The sequence below is a fragment of the Erpetoichthys calabaricus genome, chromosome 8 (genome assembly GCF_900747795.2).
Source record: "Erpetoichthys calabaricus chromosome 8, fErpCal1.3, whole genome shotgun sequence".
Taxonomy (NCBI): Eukaryota; Metazoa; Chordata; class Cladistia; order Polypteriformes; family Polypteridae; genus Erpetoichthys; species Erpetoichthys calabaricus.
In genome coordinates this window covers 150566162-150590244 of record NC_041401.2, presented here as the reverse complement: position 1 = coordinate 150590244, position 24083 = coordinate 150566162, and the positions used below count along the sequence as shown (strand labels likewise).

General features: G+C 42.4%; 1 protein-coding gene across 1 annotated transcript in view; it reads right to left on the bottom strand.

The window, feature by feature from the left end:
- Positions 1–24083, bottom strand: part of LOC114656165 (UDP-glucuronosyltransferase 1A1-like) — a 47823-nt gene that overhangs the window by 12301 nt on the left and 11439 nt on the right. The window contains exons 2-4 of the mRNA XM_028807597.2: positions 14405–14536; positions 11995–12082; positions 5032–5251 (exon numbers count right to left, since the gene is read on the bottom strand). Coding sequence (XP_028663430.1) covers positions 5032–5251; positions 11995–12082; positions 14405–14536 — 440 coding nt within the window. The remainder of the gene's footprint in view (positions 1–5031; positions 5252–11994; positions 12083–14404; positions 14537–24083) is intronic.

Sequence of the window (24083 nt, the reverse complement as noted above, 5' to 3'; positions counted from 1 at the left end):
AGAGGATTGAGACCCACGACACACAAAGCCCCCCTCCAGTAACTGAAATAAGAAATGAGGCGACGCGCCCCTAGAACACCAAAAAGAAAGGAGTCAGACGCAAGCGCCACATAGCACACGAAACGGTACGCACACAAAAAAGAGGATTCAGACCCACCACACACAAACACCCCCTCCACTAACAGAGATAAAAAAAAGTGAGGCAACGCACCCCTAGCACACAAAAAAAAAGAAGTCAGACGCGAGCGCCACACAAACCCATTGGACACGAAACGGGACAGACTACGGACATAGCACACGAAACATACACAAAAAGGAGGATTCAGACCCACGACCACACTAACATAAATAAGAAATGAGACACAAAGCCCCATTACTAAACGAACCGTCCGTATTAAACATACGTCATCTGAACACGTTCAAATTATGCAGCATAGGTCGATCTCATTACACTGATGCACTATTAACCGTTCAACCACAGAAAAGGCTCCATATTAACAGTGAGTGCGATCCTCCTTATTACTTATCCATATTTCTAACGCTGAAAAACAAACAAGTCATGAATTCACGATCACGGGTACAAAATGATACGGCTCGAGTGACGGGACCAAACACACGAACCCGCATGAAAAAAAACAATACACGTCGGCGCCTACAACGCGCTTCTGAAACCCCGGAAGAAAAAATGTCTCGGCTCCAAAAACGCAAAGCTCAAATAACACAGTTACAGAAACGAGCGCAGATGGACAGACACAATGAACGTAGACGCATGCAGCGCGCGTCTCAAAGTGCTGCATCGAAACAGGCAAGGGTTCAAAACGAAACACCTCGAGTCTCACAGATACAAAAACGGCAGCGAAGGGACAAAATAAATAAACGCAGACGTCTACAACGCGCATCTGAAATGCCGGAAAACAAGCAGGCAAGGCTCCAAAAAGAGAAAGCTCGACTAACTGACATACAAAAATGGGCAAGGCTCAATACAAACAATGAACGCCGTGAACTGCAACGGGCTTCTCACACAGCACAGGCAAATCGATTACAGCTCCAGAATAGCACGTCCCAAATCCTGCACATACAACGACGCGCCTCTCAAATGGCACAAGCAAAAGATACATGTCAAGGACATCAACGACAGACACCTGCTAAATGATTGCGCCAGTTAGCTGACAACGCGTTCAATAATAAGTCCACTATTCATGAAAATTCATTGGGATTAATGAATGTCATTTGCAATCATTGTCATTCACTTAACTTCCCTGAAGAAACAACTGGCAATACAAGTAATGAATTTACACGTTGTTGTCAAAAGGGTCAAATTAGACTGCCTCCTTTACATTCATATCCTGCATATCTACAGAAGCTTAGATCCTACAATAGTTCATTTGTTTTGCATCTACCGGAGTAAATATCAGGCCACCAAAAGGCAATGGCCCATACTGCTTTCGCGTATGTGGACAAATATTACATCACATTGGAACAGTGCACCCTGAAACAAATCAAGAACGCAAATATGCACAAATCACATCGGCACCTACAACGCGCTTCTGAAACCGCGGAAGAAAAAATGTCTCGGCTCCAAAAACACATGTCACTCCTTATTCAAAATACCGGTCCAAATCACAGAAACATCGGTATCCACTATGAAAATTAACAGTAACAATGCACGTGACATCCGTCTTGCCACACTATTAATTATAGATGAATGTACAATGGCATCCACTCACTTACTCAACACCATTGATAAACTTCTACAAACGTTGATGAATAATAATATTCCCTTTGGAGGAAAGGTACTTTTATTAGGAGGAGATTTTAGACAGTGCTTAGCTATTGCTCCACATGCCATGCACTCAGCTATTGTTCAGTCCACCTTAAAATACGCCGACGACGTCATACATAAACAACAAGAGACCAGACTACAATACATATACAGGCGCGAGACCTGATTGGTGATAATACGAAGAAACGAACAGTCCGCATATTAACAGTGAGTGCGATCCTCCTTATTACTTATCCATATTCCTAACGATAAAGATCAAACAAGTCATGAATTCACGATCACGGGTACAGAACAAGACGGCTCGAGTAACGGGACCACAAACACGAACCCGCATCAAAAAAAAAAATAAACGTCGGCGCCTACAACGCGCTTCTAAAACCACGGAACAAAAAATGTTACGCAGACAATTGGCATTGCTTTCAAAAGATACAGTTAGTACAAAACATGCGATGTCCAGATCCCGAATATAACAATTGGTTATTACAACTTGGAGATGGTACACTCACCAATACAGATGTACTTCACCCAGATATTATTACAATTCCTCAACCCTTTATCTGCGACGACTTACTTACGGAGATATTTGGAACAGCGGTCTCATTAGACCAAATACCCCTTTTAACACAACGAATTATATTATGTCCAAAAAATATTACTGTTGATCACATTAATAACCAGGTCATTTCATTACTTCCTGGAGAGGCACACCTCTTTCTAAGCTCTGACAAAGTTGACTGATGACGACAATGACCATCTTAATTTCCCCTTAGAATATTTGAACACTATTAACCCAGCCGGATTACCACAACACAGTCTTAGCCTTAAAAACGGAACAATACTCATGCTATTAAGAAACCTTAACACTAAACAGGGTTTATGCAATGGTACACGTTTAGTCATCTACACCATGACACACAATGTTATTCAAGCAACAGTTCTTACAGGATCACATGCTAACAATACTGTTCTAATTCCTAGAATTGACCTTACAAGTTCTGACCTGGAATTACCTTTTACACTTAAACGGAAACCATTCCCCATTATACCTGCCTTTGCCATGACCATCAACAAATCACAAGGACAAACCATGGACAAGGTTGGCATCTACCTATCTGAGCCCGTTTTTGGACATGGACAACTTTATGTGGCCTTCTCACAAGTTCGACATTCATCTGACGTTAAAGTTAAGGTCATAAATGCTCCATGCCAAGGAAAACTCATTCAAGGACAAGACACCATCTTTACTACTAATGTTGTTTACAAAGAAATTTTCCAATAAACCTTTACACTGTGCCAAACACTTTATTGTTTGCTTCCTATCTGCGTCATCTACACCTTCACACTATGCTATATCTCATTCATACATCACGCTCTTTGAAATTTCCCAACACCAGGGGTTGGCGAGCGAAGCGAGCAGGGGGCGGAGCCCCCTAGTATCACAGAGTATCAAGCAGCAGTAGAACTGCAGGTTATATCAAAGCACTATTGTGCAATCAGTTATAACCACATTGATGCAGAGGCTTCAGCTACCTTACCACAAACTGCACACACCAAAGTACTGCTCAAAAGGAGTTCTTATAAATAACAGCAATCCTAATAGGCTTGTAACATCATAAAATACAGCCATTCTTATTAGTGTAACATGCCATGCTAAAAAAAAAACTCTTACCTTACAATGCCTCTATTTACACTTTGTACACTTCACTTAATATTTTTACTGTATACTTATTGTCAGAAACATGTTTTTCTTTTAAACATTCATCAAACTCATCTAAAAAACTATCAGACAACCTATCACAAAATGCTAGATATTACAAATACACAGCAACAAAATGAAACAATTAATAAAAGATCAATATTTTGTGCAGTCCTTTAATACAGTTAATTTCTGAGCATAATTTTAGCCTCCATCACAAGCTACTATAGGCAGAATGCCATTTCTTTCCCATAGGGTTAGCAGCTGAGGAGAGACACCTCCGATATTGACCAGAATGGACGTTGGCAAGTAGCAATAAATAAGGGACATCAGCCACAGCTGTTTAGTGGACGCCCGTCTGTCTACAGAACTCAAGAGTGAAAGGCTGTACTGGCATCATCCAAAATCAGTGCTGAAGTGTGAATATATGTGGTCCTTGTATGTGTGTGTCCTAAGCTTAGGTTGCATAAGAGTAGGCCATTCCATAATGGATGTACTGAGCCTTGCTTACTACATGATAATACAATAAGTTAGAAATCTTAGAAGACAGAGAGCCAGCATTAGTGCTCATGGTGGAAATGTCCCACTGAATTCATACCTGAAGTAATGTCGAAGAATCCAAGGATAACAAATAAAGGTGCATTTTATTTTGAAAAGATACACAAGGGATGGATGCCACTGAAGCTGAATCAGCATTCTATATTTATTGGTCAACATGCATAGGAAACCCTTTAAAACAAATACCTGGGTTTCTTCTAAAACATACCCCAGAATTACTTCCATGATGAAGGTCTGATCTATGAAGTCGCTGGATTCACTAGACACAATGCTCTCATCGAGTCTCCTGGTTTAATTTGCTGATGCTCCTTGATGTATCATACTTATTAGTTTAGGTATTGAGAGTGTTTCACTATTTTGTTCTTTGCTTTCCTTTAGTTTTTAAATTTTTTTTTTATTTGGAATTTGGACTGGCTGCATTTTTTTATACTTGTTTACTTTTTTGACTTATGTATTTAAAATAATTTTTATATTTTTGCCTTTTTTTAAATTTTGGTCCTTTTTTGAAATGCATCATTTGGTTAATATTTTTTTTCTTTGATCCTTTGTGCCCATCGCCTTTTGATTCTTTTTGCTTTGAACTAATTTGACCTTTTTCCTTAGCTTATTTAATCAATTACATCTCTGTAACTGTGTTTATTGGTATGGCCAACAATATTGACAATTATTTCCCTCCATTTCCGTGTGGAAACCATAACAGGCAACACAGTTCCAGGTTTCCCAGTCAGAAACTGCACAGTACTTTTTAGTAACCCAGAGAGACTTCGAAGGCCATCTACCAGTGCATCAGGACCTTTCTCTTAATCAGGTGTGCTCATAAGAATTACTTATGGTATGCTAATAGCATGTAATAACCCCTGGTGGTCACTGTTTGTTCACAATGATGTCATGAAACATAATATGAAATATTGTGTGTCCCTATCTAACACAAGTAGGAATACTTTAGGCACTCTCAGAGTGCTTTATTTAGCTATAAGAATTTGGAAATACTCACCTCTTGATATTTATAACTTTATCAATTGCATCTAAAAATTTCTCAGCTGTCAGTGTGTAAAAGTCAGTAACAATGCCAGCTCCTCGATGTGACATACGAACACCATTGTCTGGCTGGTCCCCAAAGAGAGGCATCATTATCAAAGGAACCCCATTGCAGATTCCTTCAAAGATTCCATGGATTCCTCCATGAGTTATAAAGGCTTTAACTTTGGGATGCCCTAGAAATAAAGATAACAGAAGAAGCATTATTTCTCTCTTTTCCTATTGCAGTATCAGTTATCATTCATATAGAATTCCTTTGTACCCAGAATGATGCCAAGGAAGCAAACATATACAGAAATTGTGCTTATAAGTACACAAGGTTGCGATACATAAAATGAAGACAACAAAATAAAAGTAAATGAAGTAAACAACAACACCAATGTACCTCTGTGTTTTTGTTTCCTGACTAGTACATTATGAAGATTAAGTACACTTATAATTTTATTCAGTACATAGTTTTTTTTAGGCTGGGGATTCAATTTATATTATTTTTATTTACATTGTTTTTGTTATTTACAAGATGCTCCTAAGAGGAATCATGTGGCTATTTTGGTCATGTTAGTGAGATCAGAGGAAAAGATGTAAAAATTTTGCAAAGTTAACTTCATTCACTATCCCTCTGTCAATAAACATTAAATTCTTAAAGAGTTTTATTGTAGCTATCTTCTTTTCAAGTAGGCCTGAGTATCATGTTTTTGAACTCATTTAGTCCTCGTCTCCGATTTTGCTCCTTGTTTTGCTTTTGGTTACTATATTCTCTTCATAAGCTTCAGTTAGTCCAAAATTATGCAGAACGTATCATCACTCGAACCTCATCTATTCACCATATTACTCCGGTCTTGCAGCAGCTTCATTGGCTGCCGATCAAGTTTCGTACTGATTTTAAGATTCTGCTATTAACATTTAAGGCCATCCATAACCTCACCCCTCCATATCTGTCTGACATTCTTCATGTTGCCATTCCAACCCGTAACCTTAGATCCTCTTCCTCCACCCATCTGACCGTCCCTCCAGCCCGTCTAACCACCATGGGGAGCAGAGCTTTCGGCCGTTCTGCTCCCAAGCTCTGGAATTCATTACCTCCGGAGCTCGGAAACATCCATCCATCCATTTTCCAGCCCGCTGAATCCGAACACAGGGTCACGGGGGTCTGCTGGAGCCAATCCCAGCCAACACAGGGCACAAGGCAGGAACCAGTCCCGGGCAGGGTGCCAACCCACTGCAGGACACACACAAACACACTCACACACCAAGCACACACTAGGGCCAATTTAGAATCGCCAATCCACCTAACCTACATGTCTTTGGACTGTGGGAGGAAACCGGAGCGCCCGAAGGAAACCCACGCAGACACGGGGAGAACATGCAAACTCCACGCCGGGAAGCGAACCCAGGCCCCCAGGTCTTCCAACTGCGAGGCAGCAGCGCTACCCACTGCGCCACCGTGCCGCCCCTGAAACATCAAATCATATTCATTTTTCAAATGCAAAATTAAAACGCATCTGTTTAAAATGGCTTTTTCTTTTTCCTTCTGATTATAGTGGTTTTGTTTGGTGTTCATTTTTAGATTTTCTGATGTTTTAAGTTGCTTATAATTGTGTCTTTTATTTATTTATTTATTGTTTGTTCAGTGTCCTTGAGTTCTCTGAAAGGCACCTTGTATAAATAAAATGTATTATTATTATTATTATTATTATTATTATTTTTGGTTCTCCTCATTTCAATTTCTGCTTTCCTTTTTTATTATGAATTTTTGGTGCGATTTGTATTTCTTGGTCCTTTTCATCTCTCAATAATACCAAGATAGTGTTCTCAAAATATACAGCAGGATCATAAGTTGTGCCAAGAAGTTTAATTTGGTAGCAGAGATCGAACATATCTGCAAGGAGCAAGCTGCTCTGAATGAACAAATCAGTAAGTTGGCAGTTACTGTGCACCATGTCTCTCTATATATAAAAGGAAATCCTGGAATGGAAAGCAAATCCAAGACTACGATACGTGATAATCTCGAAAGACATTTAAAAGACCCGCGAGACCAAGGAGACTTGCCGAGAGCAGCTTCCGATTTTTGGTTTTACTTAGTTTTTTTAATCCTCCAGGTTTCAATTTCTGCTTTCCTTTTAGATCCACAATTTTTGGTGCACTTTGCATCTCCTGTTCCTATTTTCCTCACAATAATACCAAGATAGTGTTCTCACAACACATACTATATATAGTAGATGCCTTTCCCACGCATCCACCTTTCCAGCACCATAAAACACTCCCGTGTCCCTCATTCTCTTTTGCAAATATGTCTTCCACCCAGCAGTATGAACTTGCTCTAGCTCATCTCCTAACTATAAGCTTACTTAGTTTTAATGATATTAGAAGTAAGTATTTGTTGAACCTTAACACACAAATCTAACCTATTTTAAGAGGCTATTATTCCAATTAGAGCGGCATGGTGACGCTGCTGCCTCGCAGTTAGGAGACCCGGGTTCGCTTCCTGCATTTTCTCCCTGTGTCTGCGTGGGTTTCCTCCGGGTACTCCGGTTTCCTCCCACAGTTCAAAGACATGCAGGTTAGGTGCATTGGCAATTCTAAATTGTCCCTAGTGTGTGTGTGTGTGTGTGTGTGTGTGTGTGTGTGCGCCCTGCGGTGGGCTGGCGCCCTGCCCGGGGTTTGTCTCCTGCCTTGCGCCCTGTGTTGGCTGGGATTGGCTCCAGCAGACCCCGTAACCCTGTAGTTAGGATACAGCGGGTTGGTTAATGGATGGATGGATTATTCCAATTATGGGTTCACTCCAGTTGAATTGTGTTTAAGGTGAGAAATTACGCCCTCAAGTTGATATCAGTCCATTGCAATGCATATATTCAAACTCATTAATATTATTCAAATTTGGAGTTACCAAGCAACCTAACGTAAAAAAAAACAAGAGTACCCATAGAAAAGTCATGAAATGGGGACAGTACAGAAGCTCTTCACAGACAATAGAAAGGCAAATATTTGTAATTAAGAGTCAAGAGCTATAAGGCAGCAGCACTAAAACTGCACTCTGTACATGTAACCATAAACTTGATCCAAGAGGTGGAGATGTCCTGACAAGATGCCTGGTAGCCTGGATTACTTGCCTGTGACAGGACTCCTTGTTACTTCTATACAACATTTCAAGTTAAAATTGCTCATAATATTTTTTTTCGCTATGTGTATGTCATTATTATTCAAATTCCGACCATTAAAGAAAACAGCATATAGCCTTTCAAAGTAGTAACATTCTATTGCTAGGGAAGGACCAAATAAGTGAGAATGTATTTAGTAAAATAAAAATATGGAGTAGAAGGGGAAAGTATTAGCCATAAGATGAAGTAGCAGAAACAGGAAGAAAACATAAGTAATTGTAGTTCTTTAGAAGAGCAGGAGAAACAGTAAGGACCATTGTCAATTCAGATGGCATATTGCCTTTGAGAAGTTTGCTATGACCTTTTATCCCATTTAAATTGAAAAAATTGATGGGTAGGATTTTTGCAACAAATTTCAATGTTAGTAAAAATGGTATCTCAACAAAAAGAAGAGTAAAAACAGAAAATACAGTCATTCTAAATGCAATGGAAAGGAAGAGGTTGAGAAAATGATTAACACAATTACAACTGCTAGTGACACTTGGACCTCTGGTCCTTGAAGAAAAGTGGCTTAATGCACCTCTCAGGAAATATGGCATCTCAGGTCACTCTGAGGATGCTGCAATGTCCTTCACTACTATCCGATGCTCTTTTCCTGACACACATTCTGCACACTCGTGTGCTCATTTTTTTGTCAGTTATGTTGCATAACAATGCAAAATGCCTGAAGCCCAACAATATGGCAGAAGAAGCCCTCACCTCCAATTTTTTGGTCATATAAGACTTTCTGTTTTGCTCAGAAGCTATGATGGGCTGTTACAATGAAAATGATCAGTTGGCCTGTGAAATTTGCTACATTGTCAGTAGAGCTTGCCATGGTTTTTCTCCTGTCAGCAATGGTGCTTTTTCCAGTCAGTGGCATGCTGCTCTGTGCTTTTCCTATTAGTGTGCAGCCGCATGGCCAAGGTAGCCCGAATGTTCAATTCATTAGTTGCGTTTTGCAACATCATAACTCATGGCCCAGGGGTTCGTGAGTTTTGCATGAGAAACAGACAACTCTTATTTTATACATACAGATAGGTGGAGACAAAACCAGTTAACTGTAAATCAGAGAGCAAGAGAGAAATGAGATAAGATGGGCAGACAAAGGAGGTCAGAAAGGGGATATGTTGGGGATAAATAATGGGTGGTGAAACAGAAATTTGTAAATTTTAAGTTGTGTGTTTTGTTTTCTCATAATTGATCATATTGATTCTGAAATTCTTATTATGTATATTCTTCATTGTCTTGCATTTTGAAACAATAATTTCAGATACAGTTAGAGAATTGGTCTAAAATTCTGAAAATCTCAATAATTAGCCATTTTCAAAGCTTGTAATTCATAGCTGTCAACATTCTCAGTCAATCCCATCCCCATTTTCAACACCCTTCACCCTACTTTTGGTATGCCAGTTCTGCATGCAGTTCTGTCTACAAGGGAATGAACCTCCAGATCTTAGCCTTGAATAGCTTGCCCATCACTGTTTTCTCTTCATCCATCCAAACACATCATCAAATCCAGGGTTGCAGAATCTATGCAGGCTACAATATACACCAAACAGGAGCCAGAGTATATGGAAAAAATAAACACATGGATGAGTTAAATCCATATAGACCGTGATTAGATTTGGATTCACACCCAGTCTTCTGGAGCTGTAATGGCAACAGTGCTAACCTCTGTGCTATGGGACTACAGTGGTGTGAAAAACTATTTGCCCCCTTCCTGATTTCTTATTCTTTTGCATGTTTGTCACACAAAATGTTTCTGATCATCAAACACATTTAACCATTAGTCAAATATAACACAAGTAAACACAAAATGCAGTTTGTAAATGGTGGTTTTTATTATTTAGGGAGAAAAAAAAATCCAAACCTACATGGCCCTGTGTGAAACAGTAATTGCCCCCTGAACCTAATAACTGGTTGGGCCACCCTTAGCAGCAATAACTGCAATCAAGCGTTTGCGATAACTTGCAATGAGTCTTTGACAGCGCTCTGGAGGAATTTTGGCCCACTCATCTTTGCAAAATTGTTGTAATTCAGCTTTATTTGAGGGTTTTCTAGCATGAACCGCCTTTTTAAGGTCATGCCATAGCATCTCAATTGGATTCAGGTCAGGACTTTGACTAGGCCACTCCAAAGTCTTCATTTTGTTTTTCTTCAGCCATTCAGAGGTGGATTTGCTGGTGTGTTTTGGGTCTTTGTCCTGTTGCAGCACCCAAGATCGCTTCAGCTTGAGTTGACGAACAAATGGCCAGACATTCTCCTTCAGGATTTTTTGGTAGACAGTAGAATTCATGGTTCCATCTATCACAGCAAGCCTTCCAGGTCCTGAAGCAGCAAAACAACCCCAGACCATCACACTACCACCACCATATTTTACTGTTGGTATGATGTTCTTTTTCTGAAATGCTGTGTTCCTTTTACGCCAGATGTAACGGGACATTTGCCTTCCAAAAAGTTCAACTTTTGTCTCATCAGTCCACAAGGTATTTTCCCAAAAGTCTTGGCAATCATTGAGATGTTTCTTAGCAAAATTGAGACGAGCCCTAATTTTCTTTTTGCTTAACAGTGGTTTGCGTCTTGGAAATCTGCCATGCAGGCCGTTTTTGCCCAGTCTCTTTCTTATGGTGGAGTCGTGAACACTGACCTTAATTGAGGCAAGTGAGGCCTGCAGTTCTTTAGACGTTGTCCTGGGGTCTTTTGTGACCTCTCGGATGAGTCGTCTCTGCGCTCTTGGGGTAATTTTGGTCGGCCGGCCACTCCTGGGAAGGTTCACCACTGTTCCATGTTTTTGCCATTTGTGGATAATGGCTCTCACTGTGGTTCGCTGGAGTCCCAAAGCTTTACAAATGGCTTTATAACCTTTACCAGACTGATAGATCTCAATTACTTCTGTTCTCATTTGTTCCTGAATTTCTTTGGATCTTGGCATGATGTCTAGCTTTTGAGGTGCTTTTGGTCTACTTCTCTGTGTCAGGCAGCTCCTATTTAAGTGATTTCTTGATTGAAACAGGTGTGGCAGTAATCAGGCCTGGGGGTGGCTACGGAAATTGAACTCAGGTGTGATACACCACAGTTAGGTTATTTTTTAACAAGGGGGCAATTACTTTTTCAAACAGGGCCATGTAGGTTTGGATTTTTTTTCTCCCTAAATAATAAAAACCACCATTTACAAACTGCATTTTGTGTTTACTTGTGTTATATTTGACTAATGGTTAAATGTGTTTGATGATCAGAAACATTTTGTGTGACAAACATGCAAAAGAATAAGAAATCAGGAAGGGGGCAAATAGTTTTTCACACCACTGTACATTCCCAGGTGAATGCACTTGTGATCATTTTGCCATATATGGTAACCCACTGTATTTGTGTTCTCATTTTTCTTTTTGTTTTCTCCACTTTGTCTACAAATTTTCTTTGTACTCATTTGCTGCCCATTACCCAATGTCTTATACAGTAAATATCGTCTCCCTGCACATGGGTACTAATGGTAACAGTGGCAACTGACTGCAGCCAGCAAACATACTGGATGCAGCTGAAACTAAATGACATATGGAACTGGGCTTAATAGTGGAAAAAGGCTTAAAAAAAGATATGTAGCACATTCAGAAAAACATATGTCCTCTCTATGCCAAATTTCCCCTCTTGTTTATACTTTGACATTAAAATATTTTATTAAATCAATTTATAGCAATAAATCAGTTCTTTACATAATCAGATTAAAAAAAAAAAAAAAAAACTCAACTCACATTAGTTAAGCATATTATACAGCAACATACCTAAAAGATCATTCTGTGGCAGCCAGTTCATTATTTTGACATTTTCAGAAAGGTTTTGAGGCATAGGTCCTGAATAGCGCCAAAATACCTATAAAATGCAATAAAAAATTAAGTTAAAATGAACAATCCTCTGAAGAGTGAGGAGCAATCAAGTCAATAAGTGCTGGTGTACTTAAAACCTGCATGAACAATGTTTATATCCAACAGTACAACATATAGCCAGAAAAATCTTTTCAGTTTACTAACACCATTGATACAGAATCCAATATACTTAATGAAATTGACAAGTACTATTATTAAGGTATGATTTAGAGTACAGTTATTGTGAACCAATTAGATTTAAAATGTTTATTTAATCATTTAATTTGTGTGATTAATGTGGCCTGTTTAATGTGTTAAAAAAAAATATTATATAGGGTGAACTTAGGGTGGCATTTTCATGTATTTTTTTAAAATTATGAAACAATCTTACAAATAAGTTAAGTGTGTGCCTAAAGAATTACATGCACGTGCAGTACCATACTGTATTTATATACTACCTTTAAAAATTTTATGAAATATAATTTTCATTTAAAGGTTTAACATTTTGTAATATGCGTTTCACAATGATACGCCACATGTCAATATGTAACACTAGTGTTAATTTTCTTGATTTATAATGTGGCGGATGGCCGGGGCTCATGCCCGGCCAGGATGCCCCTCTGGCACTGAATCCGGGGGAGTGGCCATAACATACTTTAGCACTCAAGTGACAAAAAACTAAAATCAAACAAAAAGAGACAGACTAATAGGAAAGGAAATACTGGTTTTAACAAGTTGTCTGATTCATGGCTGATTAGTTTAGTATTGCCCTTAAAGGCTTAAAGTCTACTTCTCAGTATAACAACCCTACTAATGACCCTGACAACTGTTTTGCCAATCCCATACAAAAGATTACATTTGTGTTGCTTGCTAAATATTCATTAGGACTTCTGTGTGTCCTCCTCAACACATCAAAAATTAATAGAATACACTTAATTTAAGTAAATGTATTTTCTAATAAATGCTAAATATCTCTATAAATGTAATTGACATCTATATGTAAATACAGCAAAATTAGTTCAAACTAAATATGTCTTTTAAAGTACAAATCACTTTAACATAACTACTGATTATTGACTTACTTTACTGCTTGGTAAAGCATAAAAGATATACTGTGATAGATAGCTGCTCAACCTGGCCGGGACACCCACAGAGTGGAAGAATGGGGGAAGGCAACCTCTTTGGAACACTACTTCCCCCAAGACATTAGATGGCAGCTACCCTGCAGTGCAGCGGTGCCCCGGATTCCCACAGGGCACCATGGGACATGTAGTTTTATACCACAGCCCTCCTGGGTACCGTGGGTGCCACCAGGGGACGCTGCAAGAGAACCTGGGGAGTCATATCTTTCCCATAGCCCGGAAGTACGAAATCACGAGGACAAAAGCCTCAAAGTACTTCCAGGCTGATTAAAGAACTTAAGTTCTCCTTCTGACCTGGAAGTGCTAGCAAGTCACATGAGAGGAAGAACAGAAGCACTTCCAGTTCAAGGACTATTTAAAGGACTGCTGAAGACCCAGTAGGCGAGCCAGAGTCGGGTGGAGGTGGACAAAGGTTGCTGGGAGTTGTGGAGGAGAAAAGAGAATTGTGTTTGTGATTATTATTACTGTTAATTACATGTATTATTGTGGCTGTGGTGATTAGGGAGCACTGTTGGAAAATAAAATAATTAAAAGAACTTCTTTGTGCTTTTACCTGGTGTCCTGAGTGTCTGTTGGGTTTAAAGGGGCAACAATGCCACCTAGCATTCACAATACACATTTCTACATTAGAACACAGGAGCTTCTCTTTTTATTTCAAAACATCACAATATACATCAATAGGTCTTTTTTTTAAGAAATTAGATTCAACCAAAACCTCATTTATTTGGAATTCAAAACATCCACGTATCCAAAGGGCTACCCCACAAAGACCTAAAGCAGAAGGTGGCATGGCTCTACCTAACTTTCAGTTTTATTACTGGGCAACAAATATACAAGCTATAAAAACCTGGACATGGACACAAATATATAAACATAAACAGACTTGGTCTGCAATAGAAATAAAATCCTGCAGCACTTCTTTATATTCTTTGCTTTGTACCCCAATAAATGCAAGTTATCGACAATATACTAACAACTCAATTTTGCTTCACTCGATCGGAATATGGAACCAATGTAGGAAGTATTTCAAGATAGAGAAGCTTTTATCTGTGACACCTCTGCACGAGAATCACCTTTTTCCTTCCTCTCAAATGTATGCAGTTTTTAATGTCTGGAAAACATTCACACATTTGAAGAATGCCGCATAATAAAATATGTTTATTGCCTTAAATTACACATATCCATACCTTCTGAGGAATCCTTCTGAATGCTTCAACAATATGGGTGAGTTGTTCATGTGGTATTTCTGAAACAAGGGAACCCAGGGTAAAGACCAGAAATCCATGCTCCCCAGAGCTATTTGCAAATATTTCTAATTCCTGTGTAACAAAAGTGTAGAATTAGTAAAAAAATTGCACATGAAAAGGGTCTGGGCCGCATGTTGGCACAATGGCAAGCATTACAGACACACCGCTCCAGGGACTTGGGTTCACTTACCAAGATTAGTTAGTCTGGATTTTGTCTGTATAATGTGATTTAATCCCACATGCTAAATATGCATATAATCAGTTAATTGTAAGCTCATAAAAGTTGCTGCATGAATAAAGGAGACCATATGCATAAATGTCTCCTGCAATATGCTGACATGTCATCTTGTGTTAGTTTCTACATTGTGCCTAAGGCTGCTTTGATAGCCTTCCAATTACCACAGATGAATTGTACTGGTAAACAGAACAGATTATTATATATGATTTTTATATTCAGAAGTCTGCATTATAACAATTTTCAATTAAACAGTAATTTGAAGATACAGAAGAACTCTAAACACCATAAATAAAATATCTAAATATTTCAGATAGGCGAAGTCTAGATTTGCATTAAGATGGAAACACTGCATGACCCAAAGTTTTCAGATACAAAATGTTCCAACTTTAAACAGACAGACCAAGGACTGGAACCACTGATTTTGATGATATTGGCACAAAATTCTCTAAGGTCTGCGGTGGGCTGGCACCCTGCCTGGGGTTTGTTTCCTGCCTTGCACCCTGTGTTGGCTGGGATTGGCTCTGGCAGACCCCCGTGACCCTGTAGTTAGGATATAGCGGGCTGGATAATGGATGGATGGATTCTCTAAGATTTTCATTTCAACACCTGCCCCAGAAATTAAATTCAGTACGTATTGATTAAAAGGATGAATATGTGGTTTATTTCTGTAAAAACAATTGAAGACTAAATCAAACTGTCACTTGTGTTGCCATTAAATTCTCACTGAGTTATCAACCACTGGAATTTTGCCATAGTGTCAACAATTTGTGGATAATGGTGAACACAGGAAAACATACAGAGAGAAAGACATAATGTCAATGTCAATTTATTTATAGAGCACTTTTAAAACATTAGCAATGCTGTTGCCAAAGTGCTTTACATTAGAACATACAATAAACATAAAATAAAATAAACAGAATAAAATACAATAAAACACAGTACAACCAGCAGTAAACTGAAACAAATGACTAAAAGGAGGGAACCATCAGTATCACTGAAGGTCACGGAAAGCTACAGAATAGAAATGCATCTTCAATCTAGTTTTAAACAGTTCAACTGAAGGTGCCTCCTTAATATAATAAGGTAAAAAATTCCACAGATGAGGTGCAGCAGCTGCAAAACCCATGTCCCCCTTAGTTTTGCACTTAGTACGAGGGACCACAAGAGACAATTGACCGATAAATCTAAGCTCTCTGGATGAATGGTGTATAACACATAATTCAGATAAAGAGGAGGGAACATACCCATGTAATGATTTAAAAACCAGCAGCATTTTTTAATCAATTCTAAGCATACTTGACTGTGTCTATAGTAACAGAATATTATTTATCAGAGCCAGTCCATTGCATAGTGGCATAAGGAAACTATACAACCTACCTAGGGTCAAACAGTCCTAGTAAGTGACTACACAAAGTTGTTTTTTCTTTAATTGTCAAAGCCATATTGTTATGTTTTGGCAGTGAATTGCTACAATCATCGTGTTTCATGACAGAGCTATTTGATTGCTTGAGTTGGTCTCGTCCGTTACAGGAGATGGACGTCTGAAGCGGAGCTCCGTTAGCAGCGGCTTTATTTTCCCACGTATTTCTTATTATTTAGAGGTATCCTGTATTTACCCGACCCAAGGAACTTCCACTACAATATATAATATATAAACATGAGTAACAAGAAGAGAGGTCAGAAAGAACCGGAAAAGAAACTTAAAGCTACATCAAAGCCTGGACAGACATCAAGCCCAAGCCTGAGCACGAGGTACGGCCTCTCGGAGTCTGACCTGAAACAGGCAGACGAATGCGCAGACTTCCCAGGAACCTGCTCCACTGCATCTTCTCCAGTCGAGAGCAAAAATGGGAGCGAGGGTGCAAGTGATTCAGGTCACAATGGATCGTCAATTTCAGAGGATCATTCGAAACTAGAAAAGGCCCTGCAGTACGTGCTCTCATCTACTCATTGCGAGCCCGCAGGATCGGCTGTAATAGCAGCTGCAATTCCACCTGTGGAGCACGAAAGCCGAAACGATCTGTCCGAACTGAAAGAGATGATCGCATTACTGGCTACTGCCACCGCTATGGCCATAAGTGAGCTTAAGAAGGAGCTTGAGAAGGATAACAAGGACAGGGAAACGCGTCTATTTAATCGTTTTGACGCAACCTTTAAAGGCATATTGGGGAAATTACAGGAACAACGTTGAAGGCGGTATCGTGGCAGCAGAGCCGGCACTAAGCTAAAAATGAAGCGGCTTGCGAGAAAGTGGTGTTTTAAGCCTTCGGTGCCTTCTGTGATCATGGGAAATGTGAACTCAATATCAAATAAGATCGACGAACTGGCTGCGCTGGTGAAAAATGTCAGAACCTACAGAGAATGCGGTTTGTTGTGCTTTTGCGAAATGTGGCTAACTACCACCATCCCAGATGCTAACGTGGAGCTACCCGGGTTTAGCACAGTTAGAGCGGACAGAGACGCAGGTACCTGCGGGAAGCACAAAGGAGGAGGTCTAGCTCTCTATGTCAATACAAGGTGGTGTAACTTTGGATATGTTAACGTCAAAGTCTCCCCTTGCTGCAGGGACATCGAACTGTTGGCCGTAAGTTTGCATCCCTATTACTTGCCCAGAGAGTTTGGACACATCATTGTTGTTATTGTTTACATCCCTCCTCGGGCGGACATGGAAATAGTGAGTTACATCATCCATTCTGCTTTTGCTAAGTTACAAATGCAGCACCCTGAGGTGCTTGTGCTAATCGCTGGAGATTTTAACCATGTGACGCTGGACAAAACATTACCTGCCTTCTCCCAGTATGTGGACTGTAACACCCGGGGACATAAGACTATTGTGGAATATGACCCGGACACAGACAGGCAGACACGTTTATATTACCCTACACACGTTTATTTAGGGTTTCCATGATACAATCCATCACTACACTACTATATTGTGAATTTCCCATTGGGATTAATAAAGTATCTATCTATCTATCTATCTATCTATCTATCTATCTATCTATCTATCTATCTATCTATCTATCTATCTATCTATCTATCTATCTACTCACACAAGCCCCAATACCCCTCAGTCCAGGCCAACACAATGCCTTCTCTCTCTCTTCAGACCGCATCCTTCTCTCCTTCAGAAACCTTTTCCACTCTTCCACCCGACTCAAGTCCATCTCTGAAGGGAGGTGGCCCCTTTAAATAAAGCACCCGGATGTGCTCCAGGTGTGTTCCCGGCAATCTCCCAATGACATGCCCCAGTGTGGCGGAAGTGCCGGCTGTCTCCCCGGAAGCACTCCGGGTGTCCCTGTTCCTCTTCCCCCAGCACTTCCTGGTGTGGCAGAAGTGCTGCGGTCCAGGGTCCTCCAAGTATTGGGGTCCCTCTGGTGGTGACCACGGGCCCCTACAGGGTTGAGCTTCCCAGCTCTGTACCCACGGCCCCCAGGGCAGTCTCCCCCTTGAGGTCTGGAGGAGGCACAAGCCCTCCTCCGATCTTCTCGGGCATCCCGGCTGGGTACCACCCCCCTCCCGGTACCACACTATTGACTTACTGTATGCAAACGTTAAAGACGCATACAGCGCCACCCCGCTGCCTGCGCTTGGGAAAGCAGATTATAACCTGGTTCTGCTTCAGCCTCACTACAAACCAAGAGTAAGGGTCCTACCTACAACCACACGCTCATTCAGGAAGTAGTCCCCTGAGGCAGAGCAGGCACTGAGAGACTGCTTTGGAACTACAGACTGGGATATCCTGCAGGGATAACATAGTGAGAACATTGAGGAGGTTGTTGACTGCACTACTGACTACATCAACTTCTGTATGGACATTGTAGTTCCATTAAGAACTGTACGCTGCTATGCTAACAACAAGCCATGGATTACAAGTGACATCAAGGGCCTTTTGAACCAGAAGAAAAGGGCTTTTAAAGGCGGTGATCAGCATGAGCTCAAGCACGTGCAGAAGGAACTCCGAGTCCAGCTCAGGGAGGCGAAGGAGCAGTACAGGAGAAAGCTGGAGCAGAAATTGAAGAATAACAGCATGAAGGAAGTGTGGGATGGGATGAAGATCATCACTGGCTGCAGCTCGAAGCGGGGTGCCACCATCGAGAGAGACGTGAAGAGAGCAAACCAAATGAACAACTTCTTTAACAGGTTTGACCACCCTAACCCACTCTCACCTCAGAGTACTGCACCCTCCACCCATCCTTCTGCTGATACCAGCATAGGAGAGACATCCCCACCCACAATTACAGCAGTGCAGGTGAGCAGTGAGCTGAGGAGACTTCGTGCCAGCAAAGCAGCGGGTCCAGATGGAGTATCGCCATGACTGCTGAAGGTCTGTGCGTCGGAGCTGGGGAGTCCTCTGCAGCGCATCTTCAATCTGAGCCTGGAACAGGGGAGAGTCCCGAGGCTTTGGAAAACATCTTGCATCACCCCAGTCCCAAAGGTATCACGTCCTAGTGAGCTGAACGACTTCCGGCCTGTCGCTCTGACGTCACATGTGATGAAGACCATGGAGAGGCTGCTGCTTCACCACCTGAGGCCACAGGTCCAACACGCCCTCGACCCTCTGCAGTTCGCATACCAGGAGAAGGTGGGAGCAGAGGATGCCATCATCTATATGCTACACCGATCCCTCTCCCACTTGGACAAAGGCAGTGGTGCTGTAAGAATTATGTTTCTAGACTTCTCTAGCGCCTTCAACACCATCCAACCTCTGCTCCTTAGGGACAAGCTGACAGAGATGGGGGTAGATTCATACCTAGTGGCATGGATCGTGGACTATCTTACAAACAGACCTCAGTATGTGCGTCTCGGGAACTGCAGGTCTGACATTGTGGTCAGCAACAGAGGAGTGCCGCAGGGGACTGTGATTTCTCCGGTCCTGTTCAGCCTATATACATCGGACTTCCAATACAACTCTGAGTCCTGCCACGTGCAAAAGTTCGCTGACGACACTGCTATCGTGGGCTGCATCAGGAGTGGGCAGGAGGAGGAGTATCGGATCCTCATCAAGGACTTTGTAAAATGGTGCGACTCAAACCACCTACACCTGAACACCAGCAAAACCAAGGAGCTGGTGGTGGATTTTAGGAGGCCCAGGCCCCTCATGGACCCCGTGATCATCAGAGGTGACTGTGTGCAGGGGGTACAGACCTATAAATACCTGGGAGTGCAGCTAGATGATAAATTGGACTGGACTGCCAACACTGATTCTCTGTGCAAGAGAGGACAGAGCCGGCTATACTTCCTTAGAAGACTGGCGTCCTTCAACATCTGCAATAAGGTGCTGCAGATGTTCTATCAGACGGTTGTGATGAGCGCCCTCTTCTACGCGGTGGTGTGCTGGGGAGGCAGCATTAAGAAGAAGGACGCCTCACGCCTGGACAAACTGGTGAGGAAGGCAGGCTCTATTGTAGGCATGGAGCTGGACAGTTTGACATCTGTGGCGGAGCGACGGGCGCTCAGTAGGCTCCTATCAATTATGGAGAATCCACTGCATCTACTAAACAGTATCATCTCCAGACAGAGGAGCAGCTTCAGCAACAGACTGCTGTCACTGTCCTGCTCCACTGACAGATTGAGGAGATCGTTCCTGCCCAAACTATGCGACTCTTCAATTCCACTCGGGGGGGGTAAACGTTAACATTATTCAAAGTTATTGTCTTCAATTCCACTCGGGGGGGGTAAACGTTAACATTATTCAAAGTTATTGTCTGTTTTTACCTGCATTTTTATTACTCTTTAATTTAATATTGTTTTTTGTATCAGTATGCTGCTGCTGGAGTATGTGAATTTCACCTTGGGATTAATAAAGTATCTATCTATCTATGCAAATAGATCCAAACTGAAAAACTTTGCCGGTCAGCTAGATGACATTGCCGATCAGCTGGATGACGTTAAGCAGGCATTCACGGCTCGAATTGAAACAGCGGAACAATTGGCATCTAACGCCAATGAAAAAGCTACAACTGCGAATTCCAAATGCAAAAAACTCGGAGACAGACTTGCAGCCCTGGAGGATGGGTGCAGAAGGAATAATATTAGAATCGAAGGTCTACCTGAGAAACGAGAAAGTACAAACCCAGTAAAATTTGCAGTAGAATTACTGTCTAAAATAATGGAGATGACTTTAAACCAGATACCGAGATAGCAGCAGCTTATCGTATACGCAGATCAAATACCTTTAAACCTAAGTCTTTTATTGTTCGCTTTGAGCGACTACGATGTAAGCTTGATGTGATGGCACTTCTCAGACACAAGCAAGAGATTATATTTGAAAATAATCTCATTTGTATTTTCCCCGACTTCTCACCTTTAACAGCTGCAAAACGGGCAGCCTTCTTCAACATTAAACAGCTGTTATGGAAAGCCAATATCAAATACAGCCTCTTGTATCCTGCCAAACTGAAAGTGAAAGTTCATGGCCAATTTTATGCATTTTTAAGCAAGGAGGAAGCTGAAAAGGAATTAAAGAAGCTGTTCCCGACACTCTTTTGAAAGACAATAATGAGCCGTATCCTGTCATGGCATGGCAAGGAGCTATCACCTGCTGTCTGATCCACTTTTAAAGATATGGGTATTATAATCATACATCCTTATCTTTACTTGGACGCTATATGTTTATGTTTTTTAAGTAAGCTTTATGTTTTAATTACAGTTAAAGACGTGAGTGTGTGGAAGTAATTAGAGTATGTTTTTTTTTTTTTTTTTTTATTATTTCTTTTACTACCCTAAAGGAGACTGTTTAACATCATACCCTTGGTTTATTGTCCATCCATCCATCCTCTTCCGCTTATCCAAGGTCGGGTCAAGGGGGCAGCAGCTTGAGCAGAGATGCCCAGACTTCCCTCTCCCACTACTTCTAGCTCTTCCGGGAGAATCCCAAGGCGTTCCCAGGCCAGCCGAGAGACATAGTCCCTGCAGCGTGCCCGGAACACCTCACCAGGGAGGCGTCCAGGAGGCATCCTGATCAGATGCCCGAGCCACCTCATCTGACTCCTCTCGATGCGGAGGAGCAGCGGCTCTACTCTGAGCCCCTCCCAGATGACTGAGCTTCTCACCCTATCTTTAAGGGAGAGCCCAGACACCCTGTGGAGGAAACTCATTTCAGCCGCTTGTATTCGCGATCTCGTTCTTTCGGTCACTACCCATAGCTCATGACCATAGGTGAGGGTAGGAACATAGATCGACTGTTAAATTGAGAGCTTCGCCTTGCGGCTCAGCTCCTTTTTCACCACGACAGACCGATGCAGAGCCCGCACCGATCCGCCTGTCGATCTCACGCTCCATTCTTCCCTCACTCGTGAACAAGACCCAGAGATACTTGAACTCCTCCACTTGGGGCAGGATCTCGCTACCAACCCTGAGAGGGCACTCCACCCTTTTCCGGCTGAGGACCATGGTCTCGGATTTGGAGGTGCTGATTCCCCTCCCAGCCGCTTCACACTCAGCTGTGAACCGATCCAGAGAGAGCTGAAGATCACGGCCTGATGAAGCAAACAGGACAACATCATCTGCAAAAAGCAGTGACCCAATCCTGAATCCACAACAGGCACCGACCACCTTACGGCCACAGCTCCAGTCAGCTGCCTCAACAATAGAGACACGGAACATGGCCCATTCGGACTCAATGTCCCCCACCTCCCTCGGGATGTGGTCGAAGTTCTGCCGGAGGTGGGAGTTGAAGCTACTTCTGACAGGGGGCTCTGCCAGATGTTCCCAGCAGACCCTCACAACAAGTTTGGGCCTACCAGACCTGACCGGCATCCTCCCCCACCATCGAAGCCAACTCACCACCAGGTGGTGATCAGTTGACAGCTCCGCCCCTCTCTTCACCCGAGTGTCCAAGACATCTGGCCGCAAGTCCGATGACACGACCACAAAGTCGACCATCGAACTGAGGCCTAGGGTGTCCTGGTGCCAAGTGCACATATGAACACCCCTATGCTTGAACATGGTGTTCGTTATGGACAATCCGTGACGAGCACAGAAGTCAAATAACAAAACACCGCTCGGGTTCAGATCGGGGGGGCCATTCCTCCCAATCACACCCTTCCAGGTCTCACTGTCATTGCCCACGTGAGCATTGAAGTCTCCCAGCAGAACGAGGGAGTCCCCAGAAGGTATGCCCTCTAGCATCCCCTCCAGGGACTCCAAAAAGGGTGGGTACTCCAAACTGCTGTTCGGTGCATACGCACAAACAACAGTTAGAACCCGTCCCCCCACCCGAAGGCGGAGGGAGGCTACCCTCTCGTCTACTGGGGTAAACCCCAATGAACAGGCTCCAAGTCGGGGGGGCAATAAGTATACCCACACCCGCTCGGTGCCTCTCACCGGGGGCAACTCCAGAGTGGTAGAGAGTCCAGCCCCTCTCAAGGAGATTGGTTCCAGAGTCCAAGCTGTGCATCGAGGTGAGCCCGACTATATCTAGCCGGAACCTCTCGACCTCACGCACTAGCTCAGGCTCCTTCCCCTTCAGAGAGGTGACATTCCACATCCCAAGAGCCAGCTTCTGTAGCCGAGGATCGGACCGGCAAGGTCCCTGCCTTCGGCCACCACACAACTCACACTGCACCCGACCTCCTTGGCCCCTCCCATAGGTGGTGAGCCCATGGGAGGGGGGACCCACGTTGCCTCTTCGGGCTGTGCCCGGCCGAGCCCCATGGGTGCAGGCCCGGCCACCAGGTGCTCGCCATCGAGCCCCACCTCCAGGCCTGGCTCCAGAGGGGGGCCCCGGTGACCCATGTCCGGGCAAGGGAAAAACGCCATCCAAAGTTTTCATTCATCATAGGAGGTTTGAACCGCTCTTTGTCTCATCCCTCACCTAGGACCAGTTTGCCTTGTGTGACCCTACCAGGGGCATAAAGCCCCGGACAACAGAGCTCCTAGGATCATTGGGACATGCAAACCCCTCCACCACGATAAGGTGGCGGTTAAAGGAGGGGGGGTTTATTGTTATTTCTATTATTGCATTAGGATTTACTATGCTTATCCTAGACCACTTTTTAACACCAATCCCAGGGTTCATTAATTATTTTAAAATTGCCGAAGATTGTATTTTAAGCTTATAGACGGTTAATGATTATATTTTTGGCAGATAGTATTTAGACTTTAGCTGCAATAGATATCTCTACTTTTTAATTCTCAAACGCTGCTGCCGGGGGTGGCGGGGGGGAGGCTGGTTTTGTTTTGGACGTGCTCTGTCTCTCGGTATGTCAGAGGACTGGGACATTGTGAAGTGGGATCTAGCCTCATGTGGGGAGGCAAAATGGGAAGATGGGGGGATAAGGGGGGGAAGAAGGAGAGCAGGCTATATCTAATCTATCCTTTTAATCCTTATAATTGTTTTTTTTTAATTTATTTATTAATTTTTATTGTAATCATTCC